General features: G+C 54.9%; 1 protein-coding gene across 2 annotated transcripts in view; it reads right to left on the reverse strand.

Annotated features, from left to right (window-relative positions):
• Positions 1 to 10,980: 10,980 nt before the first annotated feature.
• WNT3A (Wnt family member 3A) overlaps positions 10,981 to 24,358 on the reverse strand; it is a 42,696-nt gene continuing 29,318 nt past the window's right edge. The window contains exons 5-6 of one of the 2 annotated variants that reach the window (XM_074312159.2): positions 18,757 to 19,022; positions 10,981 to 12,981 (exon numbers count right to left, since the gene is read on the reverse strand). In XM_074312159.2, coding sequence (XP_074168260.1) covers positions 12,502 to 12,981; positions 18,757 to 19,022 — 746 coding nt within the window. In that variant the 3' untranslated portion in view covers positions 10,981 to 12,501. The remainder of the gene's footprint in view (positions 12,982 to 18,756; positions 19,023 to 24,358) is intronic. The other variant, XM_019729792.3, reaches the window with a different exon arrangement.

Below are 24,358 nucleotides of genomic sequence, written 5' to 3' on the forward strand. Positions count from 1 at the left end.
TCAGTGAGGAGGCGAGCACGGGGCAGCACCCCTTCATGTCCCTTAATTACCTTGTGAAGGTCAAATGGTTACAGCCCTCCCTTGTGACCCCTGGCCTCCATCCTCTGCCCTCTGCCCTCTCACCTGCAGTAGAGCTAGAAGTCCTGAGCCTACCCTCCTCAGGGCCCTGGGAGAGTGGAGAGGGGCCTCTTCCATGTCCTTCCAGGCCAGATGTCTACCGACTGGGACCTTGGGAAGTTCTAGAAATCCTCCCTTGAATTCTGAAAAGGGACCAACTGGACCCTCAGCTGGGATATGTCTGAGCTCAGAGCTCCTGGGAATCCAGCTGTGTGCTGCCCCATCCGGAGTCAGGGCTGATGTTGCGGAGCTGCTCCACCCTGGGGCCTTCTTGGGTTGGAGCTCGGGCAAAGCCAGGCCAGCTGGGGGCCAGCACAGAGCTGGGAGTAGCTCCAGATGTGTGGGGGGTGGGCGCAGCGATGGTGAGCTATCATTCTTGGGGTCAAAATGAGGCTAAATGGACTTACGATACAGGAGGGTTGGCATCAGGTACGGCTTGCTCAAGGTGAACTAGAGCTGAGATTCCATCATTTCTTGTGTGGGAAGTCACATGGGACAGATGTGTTGATGAGGGGAGGGGCTTCCTTTTGTCCTTGGAGAATGTCTGGGTGTGCCCTGTTTGGTTTTTTAGGGGGTGGGGACTGTGTAGACAAATAGGCTGGGTTCTCTGGGTGAGGCCAGTCAGAGGGAGAGAGGCCCCATGTAGGAACGCAATGAGGGCACACTGGGGGGCAGCAGAGCCAGCAAAGTTAGGGCTGGAGTTGGGGTCAGGAAGAGCCCCAGGGACTTGGGGGCTTGCCCTGGTGGTTCCTGCAGTGTGGCTGGGGAGGGGCTGGAGACTGAGTGGCCAACAGGAGGAGGCCACCAGAACCAGACTGACCAGGATGTGGAGCCTTAGCACCCAGCAAGGTAGTGGGTTGGGGAAGGAGCCCCACAGGTGAGGAAGAGGCCACAGACTCCATCTCGACAAAGCTGTCTTCTCGGGACCCATCCCCAGGGGGCTGGTGTCTGTCCCTCTGTAGGGGCCTTCTCCCTCTTTCAAGCCCCAGACAGAGGACAGATAGAGGGAGGGACCCCCCTGGGCTAGGAGGCATCAAATGTACTCAGGGTTATGAAAACACTGGGAGAGGAAACAGTTGGTCCTCGTTTTGGGTTCTGTGGCCTGGTGACAAGTTCCGTAAGGTTTAGTGGCTTAAAATGACAGACATTATGTACTCATATGCTATCTTATGGTTCCAGGGATTTCAGGACCTGGGGCTTCTCAGCAACCTGTACTGGCCTGAGGTCTCACATGAGCTGCAGCCTGATGGTGGCAGTGCCAGGGTTCATACCACAGGCTTTGCAGTGGTTAGAACTGTGGCCCCCCGAAAGTCATGTCCTCCTGGAACCTCAGAAAGTGGCCTTATATGGAAATGGGGTCTTTGCAGATGTCATCAAGGTAAGGATGGAGATGAGAATACAATAGATTAGGTGGGCTCTGAATCCAATGATGTCTTTATAGAGAAAGGAAAGGGAGATTTGAGACACAGATACGGGGAGATGGCGACATAATGACAGAAGCAGAGATTCGGTGATGTGGCCATAAGCCCAGGGACACCTGGGGCACCAGGAGCAGCAAGAGGTAGGAAGGACTTCCCCTGGAGCCTTTGCAGGGAGGACAGCCCTGCAACATTTCTGGCCTCCAGGACAGAGCACACTCTTGTTTTAAGCCACCACATTTGTGTTTGTTATGGCCGCTCTGGGACCTCATGCAGGCTTCATTCAGTTGGCTGGTGTCTGGTCTGAAAGGATCGGGGCTCCACTGGACACCCTTCTCTCCTCTGTGCCTGGCTGGTTGTGTCTGCACACAAAGGCCTCAGCGTGACTGACTTCTTGCAAGTAGCCCTCTAGACATATGTCCCCTGCTCTGAGCACCACCCTTCACAGCCAGTCCACTCCTGGGCACCCTGCCCTGAAGCCCCAGCAGAACAGAGGAAGGACTGGCAGCAGCTGGTGCTGGTACTTGAAGACACCCCTCACCCCACTTCCCTCACTCGTCACCCCAAAAACTCCATGTCTGAAGGAAGCCAGGCGTGGAGAAGGTCGGCACTGCAGTGGCAGTTACTGCAAAACTGCCCTGAAGGAAGATGGCAGCTGTCGGGCAGGATTTACCTGCCTGCTTGTCTACTCTCCCCGAGCGGGCCCGGGCCAGGAATGGACTGTCCTCAGAAGCAGGAGTTAGGACACAGACTCTCTCAAGAACACACCAGCGTCTTGCTTGCCGTCCCATTGGGCCAGGCCAGGGTGCCTGGATAACACACAGTGGGGTCCAGGTCACAGAGGGAGGGGTCAGGTGCCCTGGTGTTCCTGGTGCCCAGCAAGAGGCCCTGTCAGGAGCCCCACGTGGTCCCCCTCTCCCCAGTGAAGCTGAGGGGCCCCTCCTTGCTGTGCCCACAGCTCTCTGCTGTCTGGCACACCTCATTCTAGTTCACAGGGGCAGGCACACCGGCCCCCATCTCAGCTCTACCCACGCTCCAGTCATAGCCTTTGCCTGGCTGCCCCTGCAGGTGGGCTCCCTCCTTCCCTGCCTCCTGCTAAACAGTTCCCTCCTCTGCCCCTTGGGGACCCTTTTCCATTGCTCAGGACACGCGAAGCAGTCCTTTGTTTCATGGTGTTTGTGTGCCCGCCTAACGGCCTTTGAAGTGGACACAGCATGGACACTCACTATTCCAGGGCAGGCAGATGGCCAGAGGAAGAACAGGTCGGCTCTCACTGGGCAGTCAGCAGGCTCGGTCAGGGCTGTGTCCCAGCCGTCGCCATCTGAGGCACCATCGCCTGTTGGAGCAAGAGTGGGCGGAGGTGGTCAGGTGGGGGCGCTCCTGCCCAGGCCACCACCAACCTGGCTGGGAACCCCACGCTTTAGTTAAAACCCGCCTCTCGCCTGACCCCACTCTGCCATCACATTCTCCACTTAATTGGGGCACTGTAGAGTTGCGGAGGTTAATTAAAAAACCTAGTGAAGGCATCGTGGTGTCCCAGCACATGCCACCAGTGTCTGCCCGCGCGCATCCTGTGCCAAGCTCCAGAGGGACACCCCTCAACTGTCACCCCACCTGGGCAGGGTTCCTCTCTGTCATGCGGGGTGTTATGCGGGGTCTCTGGTCCTGCTCCCCACATAAGAACACAGGATATGGTGAGGCCAAAAAGGAACACCCACAGAGCCACAGATAGGGGAGTCATACCACTATATTGTTGCTGGCGGCTGGGTTGGAGACACAGGAAGCCGGAGCCACACTATCCGCAACCTGCCGTCCACTTCTCTCTGCCAACCAACCTCACTTGCTAGCTGCTATCCACCGTGCTAACTGCAATACACTCTTGCTGGCTCAGCCACCATCTTCTTGCTAGCCCCCATTTTCTGCTAGCATAGCCACGGCAGTTATATTAGTGGCCAATGGCTCACTGGTTACAGCTGACGGCCAACTAGCCACAGCTGATGGCCATTTACTACCCGAGTGAGCACCTTTCCACGTGAGGCTGAGAGCCCGGAAACTGCACTCCTGGCTCTGTCCCCACACTCTCCCTGCCGTGTGCCTCCCGCTCTGGTCTCTCCAAAGGGACATATGTAGAGCTCACTGTCCCCAGTGAGGGCAGGGCAGTATGGGCAATGTCCCGAAGCCAGCTCCCATCCCCCACCTGCCGACCCAGCTGGGCACCCAAACCTAGGGAGCCCCTTTCTTAGGGGGGCTTCAAGCCTCCCTCTCGTAACCCTTGCAGGCTGCTGTCTCCACCACTCCTGTTAGGACTGTCTGTATGGAGTGCCTGGCAACCTAGGTGCACTAGGCTGGCGGCAGGGGTGATGGGGTGCAGCTCACTAGGAGAGAAGCCAGTGGCATCTGTGAGCAGAACCTTCAAAGGCCTCATGTTTGGGCCTGGCTGCAGAGAGGGAGACACAGACCAGCCAGAGGGGCTGAGTCAAAAAAAGAGACCTTGTTCTGCCGTCCAGGAGACAAGTACAGAGGGAGCTGTACTTGGCCTGAGCCTGAGCAGGCGACCATGTTGCTGAGGAGGCCGGGGCAGCCAGCACTTGGGTCGCTTCTGTCCTGGAGAGAAATTATCCCCCCTTAACTGGGCAAGAAAAATCTAAAAAGAACACACCTGGCAGTAGGACAGACTGGAGGTGGAGACCTCCATGTGTTGGGGGCTTGTTGGGTGGGGTGTTGGACAGGCTGCTGCCCACCCAGAGTGCTGAGTGGGAGCCCAGGGAGGCCTCTGGTTCTGTAGTAGGGCCCAGATGTGTCCTCCTGCCCCTCAACCCAGGCCCTTACCAAAGAGGACATAGGAAGTCGACACACCCCTCTCTGGCTAAGAGAACGTATCAGAGAGGATGGTGGCTTGTCCCATGTCGTGCGGGAGACCCTGCTCGCTGGGCTGTTTGTCGTGCGGGGCGGCCTGCGGGTTCTCAGGTCCCGCTCCCCACATAAGAACGCAGGATATGGTGAGGCCAAAAAGGAACACCCGGGCCGGCCCGGTGGCTCAGGTGGTTAGAGCTCCGTGCTCCTAACTCCAAAGGCTGCCGGTTCAATTCCCACATGGGCCAGTGGGCTCCCAACCACAAGGTTGCCAGTTCAATTCCTCGAGTCCCGCAAGGGATGGTGGGCTCTGCCCCCTGCAACTAAGGTTGAACACGGCACCTTGAGCTGAGCTGCCGCTGAGCTCCTGGATGGCTCAGTTGGTTGGAGCGCATCCTCTCAACCACAAGGTTGCCAGTTCAACTCCCGCAAGGGATGGTGGGCTGTGCCCCATGCAACTAGCAACGGCAACTGGACCTGGAGCTGAGCTGCGCCCTCCACAACTAAGACTGAAAGGACAACTTGAAGCTGAACAGAACCCTCCACAACTAAGATTGAAGGACAACAACTTGACTTGGAGAAAAGTCCTGAAAGTGCACACTGTTCCCCAATAAAGTCCTGTTCCCCTTCCCCAACAAAATTAAAAAAAAAAAAAAAGGAACACTCACGGAGCCATAGGTGGGGGAGTCATACCACTATGGTCTCACTGGAGGCTGGGTTCACCGGACGTGCGACCTGCTGTCCGTTTTTCTGCCAATCGACCGACGACTCTCCTCCACTCCCCTCGACTCTGCTCCTCTACTCTCTTCGGCTCTCTTCCGTAGCCGCAGCAGTTATATTAGCGGCTAATTGGCTAACTGGCTACAACTGATGGCCAATCAGCCACAGCTGACGGCCATCTACTACCTGAGCCAGCACCTCTCCACGTGAGGCTGAGAGCCTGTAAACTACTTTCTGGGGCTCTGTCCCCACATCCCACTTCATATGTCGGGCGGCTAGGGTGTGGGCCTGGACTGACTCAGCTCACTGTTGAGAGTCAGCCCAGGGGAGGGGCTGGACCTAGGGTCAGGAACACAACTCCCCTCTTTCTGCATACAGCAGGACAGGCCTTGTGACAGGGATGGGCAGGGAGTGGGTCTAAGCCATCTGTGAGTGTGTCCCTGCCTGAGTCCTCCCACCTGTGCTTTTTGCGACCCCCAACTGTAGTATGCTTCCTTATATTGTCCCCACCTGTTGTGTCCTTCCTTACCTGTAGACTTCCCACCCATATCATCCTCACCTGCAGTATCCTCTCTCACCTGCACAACCTCACCTACAACATCCTTACCTGAAGCATTTCCACCTGCATTGTCTCCATTTTCAATGTCCTCACCTGCACCATCGCCACCTGCAGTGTCCCTACTTGCACTGCAAGTGGGACTGGAAGGTGTGAGGTCAGGCAAGGCCAGTTACCTTGGGCAAGAGTTACACCCTGGCCAGAGTTCTTTCTCCATCAATGCATAGAGGCCCCCTTCAGCCCGGAGTGGGACCTCTGGGCTTATGAGGGGGCAGACTGAAGCAGTCCAACTCTATCCTGTGCGCACTGAGGAGCCATGGTAGTTTCCTGAGTAGAGGAGGGCCTGGCTCGGGGCTGTGCTACCGTGTTCTCAGTTCCTGAGGTTCTGGCCCAGACCTGGATACGGAAAACGCCCTCAGGAAGGAGCACGTGTGGTCCACGGGCTCCTTCCAAACAGCCTTGCCCTGGACTCCTGGCCTTGCCTGTCTGTGTGCTGCGGGCTGGCAGACTGGGGTGGAGATGGAGAGGGTGAACCCAGTGGGCTGTAGGCAGCGGAGGGAGCTGAAGGGCCGCCAGACATTCTGCACGGGCCTGCCTGGCTCTCCACAGGCCTGTTGTCAGGCTCAGGAGAGGGGCAGACAGGTGGGGAAGTCCCTTTCTCCCGACTGCTGTCTGCCTGGGCCTGGAATTCCACCATTCACCCTCTTGCATTAAGGCCCCTGGCCTCCCTGCATTCCTGTCTTCAGTTTTGCAGATGGCCGCTGGGGTGGGGAGGGGTGTCTGCAGAGGCTTCTGCCATCTGCCATCGGTATTTGGAGCCAGTCGAAGGAGGTGACGGGTTGTGATTGGATGCAGAGCACCTTTGGGCCGGGAGGGGGGGGGGCAGAGGGCACTGGTGAGCCTTTCCAGCTCCCTTTGGAGGGGCTTCTCTGCCACGGAAGCCTCACCTCTTCCTAGAAGCCCTCTGGATTAACTGGAATGCCACTTCCAACCACACAAGTTCCCTGCCAGCAGGATTCTGGCCAATGCCAGCCCAGCGAGCCAGCTGGCCCCTCACCTCAGAGTGGAGGAAGCGCCCCCACCCCAGAGCCAGGCCTCCATGGGCGGGAAGGTGTATACTGTCCCTGCCAGCCCAACGCCTTCCTCCCATCCAGCCGTATTTGGGTGGACGAGTCCTGGTCCTCACACCATAAACACCAATTTGCAGGGCCCAAGAGCCAAATGACTGTTTACTGTGCACTCCAAGGACTCAAATAAAAAAGAGAGAGGGAGAGGAAGAGGGAGAGGGAGAGGGAGAGGGAGAGGGAGAGGGAGAGGGAGAGGGAGAGGGAGAGGGAGAGGGAGAGGGAGAGGGAGAGGGAGAGGGAGAGGGAGAGGGAGAGGGAGAGGGAGAGGGAGAGGGGAACAAGGAGCCAGCCTGGAGCTAAATATCAATTAGCACCTTCTGACTAGCTCTTGTCCCAGCTGCCAGGTTGGGCGGTGGCGGCTCCCAGGCTGGGGCCCTCCCCAGGGCTTCCCTGGTGCCCTGGGCACCCTGCCTGGTCCTGGCATCCACAGGGACAGACTCTCAGAAGTATAGGAGGCCTAAGTGGCCCAGATTGAAGATGTTGGAGCCATAGAAACTATGCCCCGTGCTCACCGCCTCCTGGAAGCCCTCCCAGGCGACCCAGTAGGTGGCAAAGGGGCCATTGCCCAACTTTCCAGGATCAATCAAGGTCACCTGGTGGGGTGAGGCATGGGGCAGGTGGGACTGTCATCTATTAGCTGCTCCCCATTCCCCCACTTTATGGTGGGACAGGGAGGGAGGAAACGGGTGGCCTCACCTTCGTGAACTCACACCCAGAAGAGTGGCCTCATCCAGCAGGCTTCAGTTTACCTGCTGGTGCCTATGAACAGGAGGGCTGGCAGCCCCCCCACCCAGTGGGACAGGAGGGATGCCATCCTGTTTCCCTCAGCCTTTGATGTCACCCTGGGAGGTCATGTACCATCCAGACTGAGGCTGGACTCCAGGCAGCGCCCAGCTATGCAGTGCTGGAGGGCAGTGTGGGTGGGTCAGGTGTCTAGTTCTTGCTCTGGCCAGGAGGCCAAGGGGCTGCTGGAGAGGAAGCTGCTGACCACCAGGCCGAGACCTCAGAATGCCCTGTCCTTGGGTGTCTCAACCAGAGGGTTTCATGAAGGGAGACGGGGTTCCAACAGGGAAATGGATGGCAGACAGGAGAGCCAAGGGTTGTGGTGGGGAGCTTTGCTGGGGAGAATGCTGTAGGGGTCTGAGGGAGTGCGGTCACCCTAGGCCATTAGGCCGGACACTAGGATGGTCTGTGTCCCCCAGACCAGACCCGGGGGCAGGGGCAAAGTCCAGGACAGTAGGCTCTTGATGCTTACTCAGCCAGGCTCTGCTTTGGGGGATGGAGGCGTTCACCATTTGGGACAGGAACTGGGGGTAGGGTCCTTAGTCCTCTGTCTGCAGCCCTGAGTTCCCAGCCCCTGGAGGAGGTGGAGGGGGCTCAGAGTGTCCCTGAAGGGAGGAAACTGAGGCTCCTAGACCCAGAAAGTCGGGGCCAGAAGAGGGGCCAGCCACACCCCTGCGGGACTTCAAAGCTGCTGCTATGGGAGTGTGAGATTTGCAGGGGCAGGGCGAAGGGGGCCCTGGTGGGGGAGGCCTTTAATATGGTTATTCCTCTCCTGTCTCAACTACCTGCGAACAGGCCCACCAGGCCCATTTCCTCCCTCCAAGGGCGGGCAGGAGGGGCTGTAAACTCCCCGGAGAGGTGGCTTCTGAGGCGGCCAGGGTGCCTGGCTCTGCCCTCCCTCTGAGTGGGGGATAAGGGGCGTGGTGGGCTGGGGGCTAGGCCAGGGCTCACAAGGACTTGTAGATCTTGGCAGGTGCCTGGTGGGGGGAAGTCAGCGGGCTCCAGAGGGGGCTCCTGATGGAACATCCCACATCAACAAAAGGCAGGAGTAGAGAGGTCCTGGGAAGATCCCCTTCATTCCCCTTCCTCTTGCACTGGAGGGAAACTGAGGCTGGGAGAGGGGCGGGGCTTGCTTCCAGCCAGCAGAGTTGAGGGTTTCACCTCCTCATTCACCCAGGCTCTTCCCAGCCCCCTTGAGGCCTGTACTGTGGCCCCATGGGCCTGAGCACCCCATCCTTGATCTCTTCTGGTGGAGTTCTGCCTCTCTCCCCCTGGAGCCATGGTGGCAGGGATGGGGGCATGCCCCCCACTTAGGTCATCACCGGCCTGGTGCCTCACCTCTGAAGAGCTGAGACCATCTCCACAGTGGCCCTGTTCCTTTGCCCGCAGCGGGGTCTCAGGACCCAGCACCAAGAGGCCAGAGTGGGTCCCTGACACTCTGTGTGGCCTCAGGCAAGTGCTGTCCCCTCTCTGGGTCCCTGCCAGAGAGAACCTGGATGCTGGGGGTTTGCATTATGTGACTCAGAGGTGTGGGGGCCCAGACAGGCAGAACCCACCTCTGCATGGACCCCCAGGGTGGCTCCATCTTGTCTCCCATCACAGGCCAACCCCACCCCTGCCCAGCCAGGCTCTCTGGCCCTTTCATCTGTAGAGCCCCTGGCCCCTGGTTTCCAGCAGGTGCCAATTAGGGTGGCTCCTGCCCGGCCCCTGACTCAGGTGCTGCACGTCTGTGCTGTCTTCACCATGGGCACGCCCACGAGCAGCTCAAAGGAGCACCTGTCACCTCCCCCTCCAGAGCCTGACCTCTTTGCAGTGTCTGATGGGCTCTGTTGCCCAGGAGAGCCCTCCAGGCTGCGGGAGCCAAGGTTTCCCCAGCTGGTGACTCACCCCAGTGGGTGATATTGCCACCTGTGCTCCAGCCTCGGCCACTGCCCGAGGCACTTAATCACTTCCTTCCTTATAGAGCATCTGCCCACAGCCCATCTGGCCCCTGCTGGCTCCTTGGGGCCCCAGTTGGGAATCTCTGATGGTCAGCTAAGGCCCTGGAGCAGTGGGCCTGGTGGGGAACAGCAGCCCTGAGCCACTGAGGTCATGGGCTTGGGGCAGGACATGGGCTTGGGGCAGGATGTAAGGGTGCCAGCCCACAAGGGCTGGGCTGCTGGCGCAGGATTTGGGGTGTGAGGGGAGGGATGCTGGGAATCTGGAACCCTGGGTCTGTACTGTGTCTTCGCCCCACGGAGTCCTGTCCAGTTCTGTCTTCAGTGGCTTGGAGCTTCCAGTCAGGACTGTGTGACTGGTAAGGAATGGAGGGGTGGGAATGGGGGTGCTCCTCAGATCCTGTGTTGATGGACAAGCCATGACCACCCACCACCAGGCTTCTTTACCTCCTTCACGCCAATGGGTGCACCCTCCACTTACCAGACAGCTCTCTACATCCTCCCCCAGCTTTCTCCCAGCACAGGGATTGGTCAGGAGTGGATATGCCTGACTGTCCTGCATCTGCAAACCCCTGTCCAGGAACCCCTCACTCGGTATCTGCATACCCCCACCCAGGACCCGCCTACTCTGCTCCTGACTGCACAGCCCTTCCAGAAAATGGCCCACACAGCATGACTGTGCTGGGTCTGAGCTTTAAGAGGGTGGGGGCTGGGCCTTCTGCTCTCCACTTCCCCATCATGCCCCTCACCCTCCATCTGTCCCAGCCTGTCCAACCTCCTCTCCTTTCCTTTGAGGCTGGATATCAGGGCAGGGCTCAGAGGTGATGGTGGGGGCCGTGCAAGGGCAGAGAGCGGTGCAGGGACCATGCATCCAGCTTCGAGAAGCAAAGGTGTGGCCTTCGGAAAGATTCAGGACCCCAGCTTTTGCAGTCTATGTTTCCAGAAGCCCCACCCAGAACTGCTCTGCAGTGAGGGTGAATATGGGCAACTTCCAGGTCTTGTCCAGTGAGCCTCTGGTTGGGGGAGTGTGTCTTGCCTCCTGGACAGACTGGGCTCCCAGAGCGCTCTGTGGGAGCTCATACAGGGGCCCCCACACAAGGGCCACATCACCAAACGCAGAGGGCACGGCCCTGTAGCCATCAGAGGAAGGTCTGCTGAGTGAAGCACGCCATGGATGTTTGTAGAAGTGGCTTGCGGCTAACTTAGTGGACATCCTGCTGCACCACTGACTTTTGTGGGGGCTCTGCCCACTGGGGCTGTGATGGTGCCCTGCTCACTACATCGCACAGGCCCTGCAGCAGGCAGGCCTCCTCCCCCTTCTCTGCATCCCCACGGGAGCCTTCTGCCTGGGTCTAGTCCCAAGTTCCAGACCTCGGCACCACTGGCTGTGTCCTTTCTTTGGTGTGGCCATCCCTTTTACTTCTTCTGGAATTCTGGTCTCTGGAGGCCCCAGCAATCTCCAAGTGACACACCAACAGCCTTTTCCCAAGGCCCATGGGTGTCACCCACACCAGAAGCCACCACCGATCCAACCCCCATTCCTTGCCAACCCACCAAGAAATCCAGCACAATCCATAGCGTTTGGTTGTTTCTGCTTTTTTTTTTTTTTTTTTTTTGTCTTTTACTTCCCCAGTGTTTGAAATTCACAAGCTATAACTAAAATAATTTCTTTCATAGAAAGAAAAAGAAAAAAACAACAACACATCTGTTTGTCTAGCTCCAGTGTATGGTGGATATAGCAGCATTGGAAATAATATTAAAACCCAAAACGTAAAATTCAAGGCAGAGGAAGATCGAGTCCTGCCGGGTATGCAGGTCATCCCTGCCTCGCCTGTCTCCTTCCCCTGCCTGGAAGGTGGGCCCTTGGGGGCTGGGGCTGGAGACATTTCACAGTGGCAGAGGCTAAGCTGGTGTGGGCCCTGGCGGAGGGGTCCAGCGGCCGGTCCTTCCTGGGCCAAGTGGATGAGTCAGAAGGTGAGGGCTGAGTGCCAGTGAGATGCTCCATGACGGTGTCCAGTGTGGCAGGTCTGGCTGTAGCAGGAGGACCCAGGTATCTGTCCTAACCATGAGGGCTGGGAGGGAAGACCACCCCTCTGGGGGCCTCGGGTCTAATGTCTTCAGCATGAGCGTGGCTCCTCCCACCAAAACCTCTCACACAACCCAACTCCACCCCAAATGAGCCTCTACCGCAGGATGATGGAGCTGGGGTGGTGCAGGCCAGTGGCCCTGGGCAGACTTGGGGTCTCGGCTGTGGAAGGAGGTGGGGGACGTACGGAGGCCAAGAGGGAGGCAGGGCAGGGCTGGGCCTGGAGGAAAGGAGGTTGTGCCCCTCTCACGTGGATGGGATGGGTGTAGGTGAGAGACCTAAGGAAGATAGGCGGGAGGGCCCCACAGTGGGATGTTCTGTCAGCCACAAAGTAGAGGGCACAGTTGACCAGGCTGAGAGTGGGCCTGGCCAACAGCAGGATCACTCATTGGGAAGAGTACCTGGGCGTCTGATGTCCATTCCTTGGCAGCCAGGGCAGAGCCAGGTCTCAGGGCCCAGCCTTCTCCCCTCCCGCCACCAGGACCCTGCCTCCCCCAGGCCCAGCTGGTTCCTGGGGCTGTGCAGGACGTAGGCTTTCTCTGTAGGGTTCCTGGTCCAGAGCGCTGGCAGATGCCAGGCTGGGGGGACCGGGTGCCACAGGTCTCCGGGCACCTGAACTTTTCCAGAACGCCAGACTTGGAGGGCGGTCCCCAGGCTTCAGAGGAAGGGGTTAGGGGATAGGATGCCACCCCACGGGGTCTTCGCGGCTGTTGTGCCAGAAGAACTACTCTACACAGAACGGGGGTGGACGGAACCTTACAGGTGAGCTCGGTTGGAGGAGGTGGCTGAATCCCCAGCTTGGGAGCCCCACCCCCAGAGAGGCCCCCCCATCCTTGAGCCGCCGGGTCCCCCCGGAGCCCCGCCCCACCGAGGGAGGACCCCAGCCCCAGCGCCCAGCGCGCCGCTACTTGCAGGTGTGCACGTCGTAGACGCGCGCGCACTCCTGGCAGCTCACGTAGCAGCACCAGTGGAAGACGCAGTGACACTTCTCCCGGCGCCGCTCCGCGCGCGCGTTGTGGCCGCGGCCGCAGCACAGCAGGTCGCAGCCATCGATGCCCGGCGAGCTCACGTTACAGGTGCGGTCTCGCGTGCCAAAGGAGCCGGTCTCGGGGTTGGGCTCGCAGAAGTTGGGCGAGGCTTCGTAGTAAACCAGGTCGCGCTCTGTGGGCACCTTGAAGTAGGTGTAGCGTGGCCGCAGCGTCTCCACCCAGCCGCGCGACTCGCGGTGCTTCTCCACTACCATCTCCGAGGCGCTGTCGTACTTGTCCTTGAGGAGGTCACCGATGGCCCGGAAGTCCGGCTGCGACCACCAGCAGGTCTTCACCTCGCAGCTGCCCGACAGCCCGTGGCACTTGCACTTGAGGTGCATGTGGCTGGCGATGGCCTGTAGGAGCGCAGGCAGAGGTGCGTCTGTGCAGGGCCATCTCCTGGTGCTCCTTGCCCGCAGTCCCAGCTCTCAGGTTCGCCTGCCAAACCCAGCCCACCTGCCTGCTCCACAAAGCGCCCCAGACTCCCAGGCGGAGCAGGTGCCCTCTCCGTGGGGCCGCAGTGCCATCCCCTTCCGTGTGCCTCCCCAGCCGACCCGAGATCCCTGGGGGCAGGGTCTGGGAGCCACCCTGCTCTCTTCTCGCTGGGTCTAAGTCTTCTCTATCTATGACAGAGTGAAGGAAAGCCTGGCTATAACCTATGATGATGTAAGTGCAGACATGCAGGAGGAAGGCGGTCATTCTCACCTGGACAATCCAAGACTGAGGCCCAGAGGAGGTGTATTTGGATTGGTGTCAAGGCTGAGGGCTACCTGAGTGTGGGTAATGGGGGTGGCTTGGGTCGGGCACCTTCAGGGCCCAGGAATTTGGGTGCTTGGACTGCAGGGGAGTGGGAAGAAGAGGAGGGAGGCAGTTCAGGGGACAAAGCTGTGGGGGACTTGGGGGCCTCAGGGCAGACAGTAGGCAGGGCCTGGTCAAGGATGTATGTGCTTCTCCCTGTGGGCAGCAGGGAACCACAGGTTCTCTTCCCTTCTCCCCTTCTCTTTTTGGGGGAAGGGGTGGGGGTGGGGTGAGTTAATCAGACCTAAGGCTTCCGTGTATGCTATGGTGGGCAGCATCATCAGCAAGCCCCTGACATGTGGCTGATCCAAACTGAGAAGTGCCAAGAGTACAAACCACACACTGGGTCACAGTTAAGGCCCCAAACTTCATATAAGAAGAGGACATAAAGTATCTCATGCATGATTTTCATATTGATTGCATTATTGAAATGACAACATGTTGAATACAGTGGTTTAAATAAAATTTAGTATTAAAATGAATGTCAACTGTTTTTAAATGTGACTACTAGAAAATTTATAACATATACGTGGCTCCCATTACACTCCTATTGGATGGTGCTGGGCTAAGGCTACAGGTGGGCTCAACATCCAAACCCTGCCTCCACCCTGTCCCCTTTTCCCTGCTGTTTCTTCAACTCTTCCATTTTATATTGGCCCTTTCCTTCAGCATCTGTGAGTTGCCCCCAACACCCAGTCCATTTCTGTCTAATCTCCATTCTCTTCTCTTCTGTGGCCAAGCTTTGCCAAAGAGGAGCAGCCACTTCCCACCTCTGCCTCCTCAGCCTCTTGTTGTTTTACTTTATCAAAGATACATACATGCACCTACTTCAAAGAGCCCAATGTTTCCTAAGGCTTGTTAAGAAAAACTGGAGTTCTGCTCCCACTCTCACATAGCACTTTCCTGACCACCCAAGGCAGTGTTGTGTGCCTCTCACCAACCTCTAATAGAATGCTTGGGTGCTGCTCCTTGATTTCTCAGTGTTTGGCATTGTCTATGGACCTCTCACCACCCCATCACTCCGATGCACACTTTCTCAACCCTCTTCCTACCCTAAGAGCTAGAGCATGTTTCCAGTGAAATCAATATTTAGTGCTGATGGTGTTGGGACTGTTACGTGTCATACTCAGTTGAGCCATGTGATGTTATCATTGCTTTTCCTTTCCTACAAAACGTTTTGTTGTTGCTGTTTAAATATATGTATCATGGATTCAGTCTCAAGCTCTCCCTTAATTGTCTAAATAACTTCTTCAAGACATTCAAACACACCAAGTGTCCTATCTGTTTCATCTTGGAGACATCTTTTTGAGAGGCCTTCTGGTAAATTTTATGAAATGTGCATGTCTGGAAACAAATCTCTTTTATTTGAAAAGTTGACAAGATGGTTTAGCTGGGTATAAAATTCTTGGCTAAACATTTTCCCTCACAGAATTCTGAAAGCATTGCTCATTGCTTTCTATTCTGGCATTCATGTTGTTCTTGGAAACTCTGATGCCATTTTGACTCCTGATACGTTGTGTGAACCTGACCTTCTCCTGGGAAGTTTGGAGAGCATGTCTGTGCTGTCTGCTTGATGTGGGTCTCCTTTTCTTGTGTCAGTCACTTCCTGGGCCTGTGTGGTCTGAAACCTGTGATCATCACTCCTGGAACCTTCCTGCCTTATTTCTGTGCCAACTTCCTCCTCTTCATGTTTATCACTGTCTCTCTTGGACAGAACCTCCATATTTTCCATTCTTTCCTATTTTCCTTCTCTTTGTCTTTTTTTCCTCTACTTTGTGGAAAGGTGTCTCAACTATTCCAACCTTTCTGCTGAGAGTTTTGCTTCTACTGTCCTATTTTTAATTTCTAAGAGCTCTTCCACCCCACCCCACCCATTTTCTCCGAATGTTCTCTTAAATTAACATCCTGTTCCAATTTCATGTGTGTTCTCTTATCTCTCTGGGGATAGTGTTTGTTTTTTGACATTTTCATCTCTTTTTCCAATGTCTCTTTCCCATTCAGTGTGGATCTCATCTCTTTGGTTTGGTCTTTGTGGTTGCTGGAGGCTTCCTTGGGTGTTGAGTGGTCTTTGGGTGTCCACTTATATTTAAAAGTGGGGCACTAAAAATCTTGTTGGAAGCTCCTGTGCCTGGAGTCAACTTGGATCCTTGCCCCAGAGGGACCTGGCTGCATTGTTTCATTGGAAAACTCTCTGGTCAGTATCTTTAAGTCTTTTCTCTTGGGTTCATTGGATTTCCAGGGGGATAAACTTCCATTTTGCCTTGAGGATGATGAAGCTTCACTGCAGCATTAGGAGATTAGGAAGAGAAATGCATACGTAGATAGACTATTTTCACTTGGATGGCCTTACCCTAAGCTGTGCTGGGGCCTCGCAGTCCAGACACCCGTTTTACACTTTTTAGAGAATAAGTCTGCAAACTTCTGGGAAATGAGGGGTGTTGCCTGGATGCAAGGAGTTGGACAAAAGAGCTGGTATGTTAAAAAGGGCTTTTAAAAATTGACTTTTCAACCAATCTTCCTGTTTTCAGCCTCATATTTATCTCTGATTCTCAAGATACCTGATATTAGTAATTCCTGGGTTGATTCTCAGATTTCTCTTCTACTGGCTTATAACTCAGCTTTCTTGGGTCTACTAAGACACTGAGTATTTGTCTATCTGCTCTTTAGCTTTCAAATTTTTTTTACATTGTCACCTCTTCTATTTTCCATGTTCTCAAGAATCTATTTGTTTTAAAATTCATTCAGTGTCATTTTAGTTGGTGTCTAGGAGGGTGCAGAAGGGAAACGCTTGTTTTTGCTTTGTCATCTTTAACTGGAAATCCCCATTCATTCTTCAGTTCTACAGTTTCTATGTAATTCTTTCCTGAATCTATTATTTTTCTAATTTCCAGTTCCCTGCTGAAATGTTCAAACTTGCATTTTAACTTTGTGAATGTAAGTGAGCATATTTTTTTTCTGATAATCTGTTTCTAATCATTCCAGTATTTGGAGTCTTGTTTTTGTTGTTTTTGCTGATTACCACTCATTCGTTGTGTCCTCAGCTCATGTGACAGGTTACCTTTGCTTTGTGTTTGAAAAGTTATTTGTAGAAACAATTATCAGCCTAGCATAAGTTATCTTACTCCAAAGAGGATTTGTATGCTTTTTCCAGGTGTGTGTGGATACCAGCATTTGGGATCATGTTAATCCATTCTCAAGTCTTGAGATTTTTCTAGCCTGCATATGTGTACAAGGGTTGGTCTACTTCTGGTTTTCCTTTGCTCCTTAGGGTCCCAGCCTAAACTGAGGAGTGATTTCCTAGAGAGACCACCCTTGGTGGGCTTCTTAGCTCTGTAAGGCCGCCAGAAGTGAAGCTCAGCATATGCATTTTCTTCCACATTGGCAAATGACCTCTGGACAAAAGGTACCCCAGATACCAGGCTCAGAATCCTGCTTTCTTCTAGACTTGGGACTGCTAATTCCTCATTCTATAGTTAGTTATTTGACACTTAAAAATCATTTTATGGAAGTGTACTATACATACAAAAATGTATATAGGTCATTAGCCAAAATATAACAAAATTTCACCAATCACCAGCTCCTTGGAAATTCCCATCATGCTCTCTTCCAGTTGTCCTCCCCTCTTCAGGGCACTGATTCTGACCACATTTCCTTGATGACTAATCATATTGAACACCTTTCCATATATTTATTGGCTATTTCCATATTTTCTTTTGTGAAGTGGCTTTCCATTTTATGGCCAACTTTTCTATTGGGTTAGCTGTCTTTTTCCTATTAATTTGTAGCATTCTTTTTATATTATAGCTTCGTATATTTTTTGGAGCTATATCACCTCCTCCTGTGTGGGTTGCCATTTCAGGTTCATGGTGATGTCTTTTTATGAATAGATGTTCTTAGTACAGTCCACATTATTATATTTTTCTTTCATTTTTCTTTGGCCTGTTTAAGAAATATTTGCCTACCCCAAGGTTACAAAGATGTTCTCCTATGTTTTCTTTTAAACTTTTTTTTTTAACTTTCCCATTTGGGTTTGTAATTGATTTTATATATGGTGTGAGGTAGGGGTCAAGGTTACTTTTTTCCATATTGTTATTCAATTGACTGAGCACCATTTATTGAAAAGCACGTTTCCCTCTCTGCACTGCACTATCTTCCCTGTGATTAATCAGGTAACTGTATACAGGCTAACATTCTATACTTTCAACAAAGCACTTTTTATATTCCATCCTGCATTTGTACTTGTCTTTAGCAGGAAGATAAGTTTGAGTCACCTTGTTCCCATTGTTGGAAGTTGAATGTCTCTGTTCACTCTTCAGTCCTCTGCAATCCTCTGGTTCCACTGGACAAAGCCAGTGCCATCTTTGTGTTGCTAAATCTACTGGACACCTCTTGGTCCGTACACATGTCACTTCTCATCATCAGTCAGTCCTCCATCAGTCCCCAGTGACCTTCTGACCCAGTCCTTTTTAACAGGGCTCAGAAAGCCCTTCACAGTTTGGTCCCTGCCAGCTTCTCCATACCCCAAATTCTCTTTCTTCCTCTGTTCTATATATTCTACCCAGACAAACTGACATACAGCCTCACCTCTGGGCAGCCCAGAGGCTCCCCTGGTCTCCCCTACCTAGACAACTGCCATCACTCTGCATGACCCCACTTACCACCCTTGCCAGCAGAAGTCTTTCTTGAGACTCCAGACTGGGTCTGGAGCCTCTGCTGTTTCAGGTCACCATGTTTGTGCATTTCCTCATCACAGAACTTCCCACCCTGTGCTACAGCCACCTGGCTGTCTCTCACCCTGGATGTGCTGGAGCTCCTGCAAGGCAGGCCTTTATCCCATCCCTCCTTCCCTGTCACCCCAACTCCAAAGATGGACTTGCCATTCTGTGGGAATACCCTGTCCAGGTATATACCCTCTACAAGCAACTGGACAGTGCTTTGTTTCGGACAGCCCTGGGCAGGAAGTGAGCAGACCCCTGGCCTGGCTACCACAGATAGCCTTCCCACAGCCTGCCATCCTGTCCCCTACCAGGCTACACTCCTCAAGGGGCTAGGGCACACACCCTGCTCAGGAAACTTCTATTTCCTGGACCTCCACAGGGGTGTGGTCAGAGGGGACCACCAAAGCACCCCCAGGACACACAGTGCCATGGTCAAAGTCCTCCAACACCTCAGAATGCATAGGGCAGTGGTCAGAGGCCCCCGGCCCCGTGCAACCCCCAGGATGTTCAGGGCTGTGGTCGGAGGGCCCCCCAGGTGCACCCATAAGACACGCAGAGCCGTGGTTGGAGGGACCCCGGGTACATCCCCCAGGACACGCGGGGCCGTGGACGTACCTGGCGCCCGGCCTCATTGTTGTGACGGTTCATAGCGGAGCGGGCATCTGGCCTGTTCTCCCGAGCGTCCGCAAACTCCCTAGACACCATTCCACCGAACTCAATGTCCTCGCTGCAGCCGCCCCACTTCCAGCCTTCTCCGGGTGAGCTCTGGTGGCGGCTGCTGCATCCACAGATGGTGGCAGAGCCTTCGGCACAAGAGCGCGTCACTGCGAAGGCCACGCCCGCCGCAGCAATGGCATGCACGAAGGCGGACTCACGGGTAGCTGTGGAGAGAGGCCGGCCATGGGCAAGGGGCGGCCTGGGAAGGCGGGGGGCGGGATTGTATGTGGGTCAGGGCTGGGGGGAGAGGGATGCGTGTCCCCAGAGGACCAAAGGAAGAGGGAGAGAGTTCCCTAAAGACATTCCACAGAGGGCCCAAGAAGAGATGCTGGATGTTAATCGCCATGGGGAAGCACAGGGACAGCTGTAATCAGATCACAGCGAGTGCTGGAAAGAACCGTGAGCACTGCTGGCTGGAGGGAAACTGGGGCCGCCCCTTGGAAAGCGGTTTGGCAGCTTCTAAAAAACACACTTACCGCATGACCTGGCCATCACCTCCCAGGTATTTACCTCGGAGGAAGCCCACATCCATGCAAAGAACAGCAAGCAAGTGTTGGGCAGCTTTATCTGTAACATCCCCTAACTGGCAGCTTCCAAATGTCCATCAACAGGTGAATGGATAAAAAACTGGCATAAGATAAATAAGTCCTGGTATGTAATGTACAAGGTGGTAACTAGTGAACAATACTGTATTGTACATCTGAAAGTTGCTAAGACAGATCTTAAGTGTTATCACCACACACACAAAAATAGTAACTGTGTGGTGATGGATGTTAACTAGACTTATTGTGGTGATCATTTCATAATATATCCACATATTAATCATTATGTTATACATCTGAAACTAATATAACGTACATGTCAATTATATCTTCATAAAAAAATTGTGGCATTTTTATAAAATGGAATTCTATTTAGCAGTAACCGGAAAAAGAGCATGATGCTTGTCACAATAATCATGCTGACTGATAAAAGGTCACCTCGACAGCCAGGCGCAGTCCCCCTGCCCAGACTTCCTGGTCAGAGCATAGAGTGTGGCTCCTGGCCACCTTGCTGCCTCCTGAGCTGATGCTCTGCCTGCGCTTCTTTCCTTTCCTCCGCCCCAGACTCCGAGTACCCTGAGGCCCATCGGTTCCCAGTGCACAGCTCACCCTGTGCTGGCTCCACACGCTGGGGCCTGGGGACGCTGAGCGCTGCCTGATGCCCACCAGGTAATGGCCTCCAGGCCCCCATTAACCCAGGAGCTGGTACTGGAGCTGCCTGGGCCCATACATGCAGCCTCCTGCTTTCACACATGGGGAAACTGAGTCAGAGGAAGTGGCATTAGTTTTGCAGAAAGGCAGTAGGGGAGGGCTGGAGCTTGGGAAGAAGAAACCAGTGAGGCAACAGGCTCAGACAGAGGTCTGTGCGGGGGTCCAGGGAGGCCCACCTGGACTTCACTGGGTAGGGGACGCCTAGCCTGTCCCTGGTAGACAGAAACCTGGAGCAGCTGGTCTCCAAAGACAGGCAGGAAGCAGACATGAGGGAAAGCAGGGGCCAGAGGTATTCTGCTGGGCCATCAGGACCAGAGGGAAGCACAGGGCATGTGAGGGGCAGCCTGGCCTTGCAGAGGCCAGACCCCCAGCCGGGCTTTTCCTGATGGGATGAATGCATCCCCTCCTGGGTGTGTACATTTAGATCCTCTCTGCGTGCAGGCTGGGGATGGGGCGTGGGGCTGCCCTGGGTCCTGTGTGAGCTGATTGAAGGCACTGCCCTCCTCAGCTCATCATTCCACATGCGTGTATGGAGAACCTGCTGTGTGCCAAGCCCTGCTGGAGAAACAAATGGATGGCTTCAGGGAGTTTAACAGCCACTAGTAGGAATTTTAAAAGAGCTAAAAACTCTCTGGGCTTTGGAGCCCAGTACGCCTGGGGCTGAAACCTGGCTTGGCTCTGATGGCTGGTGTGCCCTTAGGTGTCTCTGCTGGCCTCATGTGGGGTCCTGCACCCCACCTTTCCTGTCTTTCCTCAGGCCTTGAATTGGCAGGAGGGAGACGGGAGCAGGAGAGATGTAGGAACAGGACTGACTATGACCCTGGGCCAGTGCCCTATTGTGTACTCCCTGCCCCCAGCTGCTCCTGGGCAGAGGCCCCCAGGCAGGCCTGGACCTTGCTGGGCTCCCAATGGCATGGGAGAGTAATCAGGGAGTGCTGCTCGCTCCTCATCTCACCTTAATGCCCAGGAGGCTCTTGTCCTGGGCAGGGGATAGGCAGGTAGGCTCCACCCTGAAGAGCGAGCAGGGGTTTTGGGATGCTCCCAGGTTTGTAACTGAGCATGGGTGTCCCAAGCCTCGTTCGTGCACACACTCAGACTCACCCACCCAGTTTCATTCATATCCACACACACCGGTCTGAAAAATGCACATTTTCTCTGATGCTAAGAACATGTAGATGGAATGAATTGGAGGAAGTGCCCCTTGCACCAACCTCCACTGGCCATCTGGCCCCACCCACAGCAAATATGCCTGCTTGTGGCGACTCTTTTCGTGAATTTAGTAACATTTCCTTATAGCCCTGTGTGGGCCCTGGCCACTCTGCGTCCTGCCCAGGCTTGACCAGAGCGGGCCTGCACTCTCACTGCTTTTGGGAAGCTCTGGGCCACACACCCAGATACAAACCTGCAAGACCCCCCACCGCCAGCTTGGGAATGCCCCACACTGAAGGCTGCTCTAGCCTCCCACAGGGGCAGGGCCTGTCCTGCCCATCTTGGGGAGTCTAGCTCTCAGCATCTCCCATCCTGATCAGAAGGGACTGCAGATTGGGATCCAAACCCCAGCCTCCAGCTTCCTCCCCCCTCAATATGTGTGTACCACACATACACAGACACATGGACACACACACATACACAAATATGCATGCACACATACATGCAAACAGACACGCAGACCCATAGGCACTCACATACAGACACACAAACACACATGTGCACATCTATATACACACACACAGGCCACTGGTACAATGCTTTGTCCAACGCCCATCTGGCCCTACCTGGCCCCTTCTCGAGTTCTTGATGCTGTGTTCTTGCTTGACCCACACACAGGCCAACTCCTGTTCACGTGCTGTCCTCCCAGCCCTGTTGGCCATGACCTGGCCTCCAGCCACACGCAGCTACTGTCCTTCCCTCAGGTTCTTTCCAGCTGCTCCTCTGCTCACTCAACTCATGTCCCCCTCCCCACTCTTTGAGGCACAGTACAAGATCCTGTGGCCATGCAGTCAGGGCATGGTCCTCTCTTGGCCCCGGCAGGCTTCCGGCTCCCGGCACCGGCACCGAGGGAGCTCCCTCTTACACTGCTTGGTCGGAAAGCCCCTAAAGCGGGAACTGTGTCCTGTTCACTTTTTGTTTCCAATCCAGACACAAGGTGGTCCCACAGATGGTTGTTGGGGAGCAAGGGCCTGGCCTGAGGAGAGGGCAGGAGCCCTGGGCTAGGGCAGGGCATCCAGCAGTGTCTGAGCCTACCTGGGCAGGCCCATCCTGTGGGGCCCAACTCTCTGCCCCTCCCCACTCAGCTTGTCCTTGAAAGGATCCAGGACAGCTCCCCTCACCATGCTCTTTCTCAAATACCAGCCAGGCAGCTGCCTCCTCAGGACTCATGAGGCCCCGCCCTATCTTCCTTACATAATACAACCCATCAGTACACAGGCTTTGTGCTGGCCCAAGGCACCTGAGTGAATAAACGCCAGCATGCGCTCCACCCACTTTCCCCTCTGGTCCCCCCACTTAGCAGAGCTCCCGCACTTATTTGTCTTCTCAAGGTCTCAGGCTGCCTCCTCTGCACTCCTCAGGCCTCAGCGCCTGACAGCCTCACCTCTCCAGGGCCTGGCCAGTTGCCTTCTCTTCCACCTGTGCTGCTTGGGTTAGGGGCTGTTGTAGGCTCCTGGGGACCAGCTTGCCTAGCCGCCCCTCCCACAGCAGCTCTGGGGCCCAGGGTTGAGCCAGTCCTGGTATTCCTGGGACTCTCTGCACACAGCCTGGTGCCTCTCCCACTGCACCCTTCCACTCTCTGCTTGCTGGGGCCCCCAGTGGACCTTCTCAGAGTTTTCAAGGCCTGAATACTCTCCCCCAGCCTTGCGGAGCCTGCCTTCCGGCCCAGGAGGAGCTTGGCTCTGCTCTGCCTCTGCTCTCTGCCAGCCCCTCTCCACCACCCTCTCCTCTGGAGATAAGGGGAGAGCGAGCAGGGCCCTTGGCCCTGTCCTCAACAAGGGCTTGGGGATCCCTGCTTATCAGCCTCAGGCAAACAGCCCAGGGCTGCCAGACACACTTGAGGGGAAGGGTGTGTCAGCTGGAGGGGGCGTTGAACTCATTCCTGTCCAGTTCTGTCACCAGCTAGCTGTGCAACCCTCCATATGTTTGTCTCCCCTGCCCCTCCCGCCGTGAGCCTCAACTTCCTCTTTTGCCAGATGAGGAGGGGGTTCTCCTCAGGTAACTTCCGACAGCTGAGGATGCCATGGAACGGACTTCAATTTGCTCATGGAAAAGAGAAGCCTCTGCTTCATGTTTCAGGAAAACGTGATTAAGTTTGTTCTGGCAAAGAAAATCCACTTTAAAAGTAAAGATACAGGCCTGAGCAGTTTTCTGAGATACTGATCCAGCACCAAGAAAAACTGTGACTCTGTGCTGGAGAAACTTGGCAGGCCCACCTCTCAGAAGGGATCGAGGTGACTGTCAGCCTCAATGGGACAGACAGATGCCACACACCTCCGGAGATGGTGCTCTGAGGACACCCCATTGCCTTCACGCCATTCTCATCAAAGATACATAACCTTCATCCATCATTGGGAGGTGACAGACAAACCCAGAGACCTGAGCCGGCTCTTGCTGGCCTTAAGGGCATGAAGAACGAGGGCGAGGATAAAATCCTGGATAGAAAAGGGACATTGGAGGAAAAACATGTGAAATCTGGGTAAAGCCTGGCGTTTAGTTAATGGTGATAAAACTTAGTCTTGACGGATGCATCTGGGTTTGTGCATCAGCCCTGGGAGAGGCCTGAGAAGGGATCCAGACTCACTCCTGCAATGTTTCTGTAAGTGGACAACTATTTTCAGAGAAAAAGTTCAAATGCACCCTGAGGCCATGTGGAAGGAAGACTGCCCAGAATGCCTAGGTGGTTTTAACCTAGGGGTCATGGGCAGGCTTCTGGGGGTTCGTAACCTTCCTGAAACCATGAGTAAGAACAACAACACATGTCTGAAAACTCATGCATTTGTCTGCATAGGGAACCGTTGCCTTGATCAGATTTCAGAGGGGTTTGAAACAGGAAGGTCATGAGTCACTGGCTGGAGTAGCCTCAGTTTACGAAGAAGGGGTGACAGGGCTCACCTGAGGTCGTGGGTAGGGAGGGTTTGGAGCCCAGCATCCACCCCAGTCACAGCAAAGTTCTTATCCACAGACAGTGCCTTCTGTTTACACAACAGAGTGGCTCCTGATGGGGAGGGGAGCCAGCCTGCCTGGGAAGGAACCTC

This window comes from Rhinolophus sinicus, chromosome 5, assembly GCF_057876585.1.
Source record: "Rhinolophus sinicus isolate RSI-liver-muscle chromosome 5, RSI-T2T, whole genome shotgun sequence".
Classification (NCBI taxonomy): domain Eukaryota; kingdom Metazoa; phylum Chordata; class Mammalia; order Chiroptera; family Rhinolophidae; genus Rhinolophus; species Rhinolophus sinicus.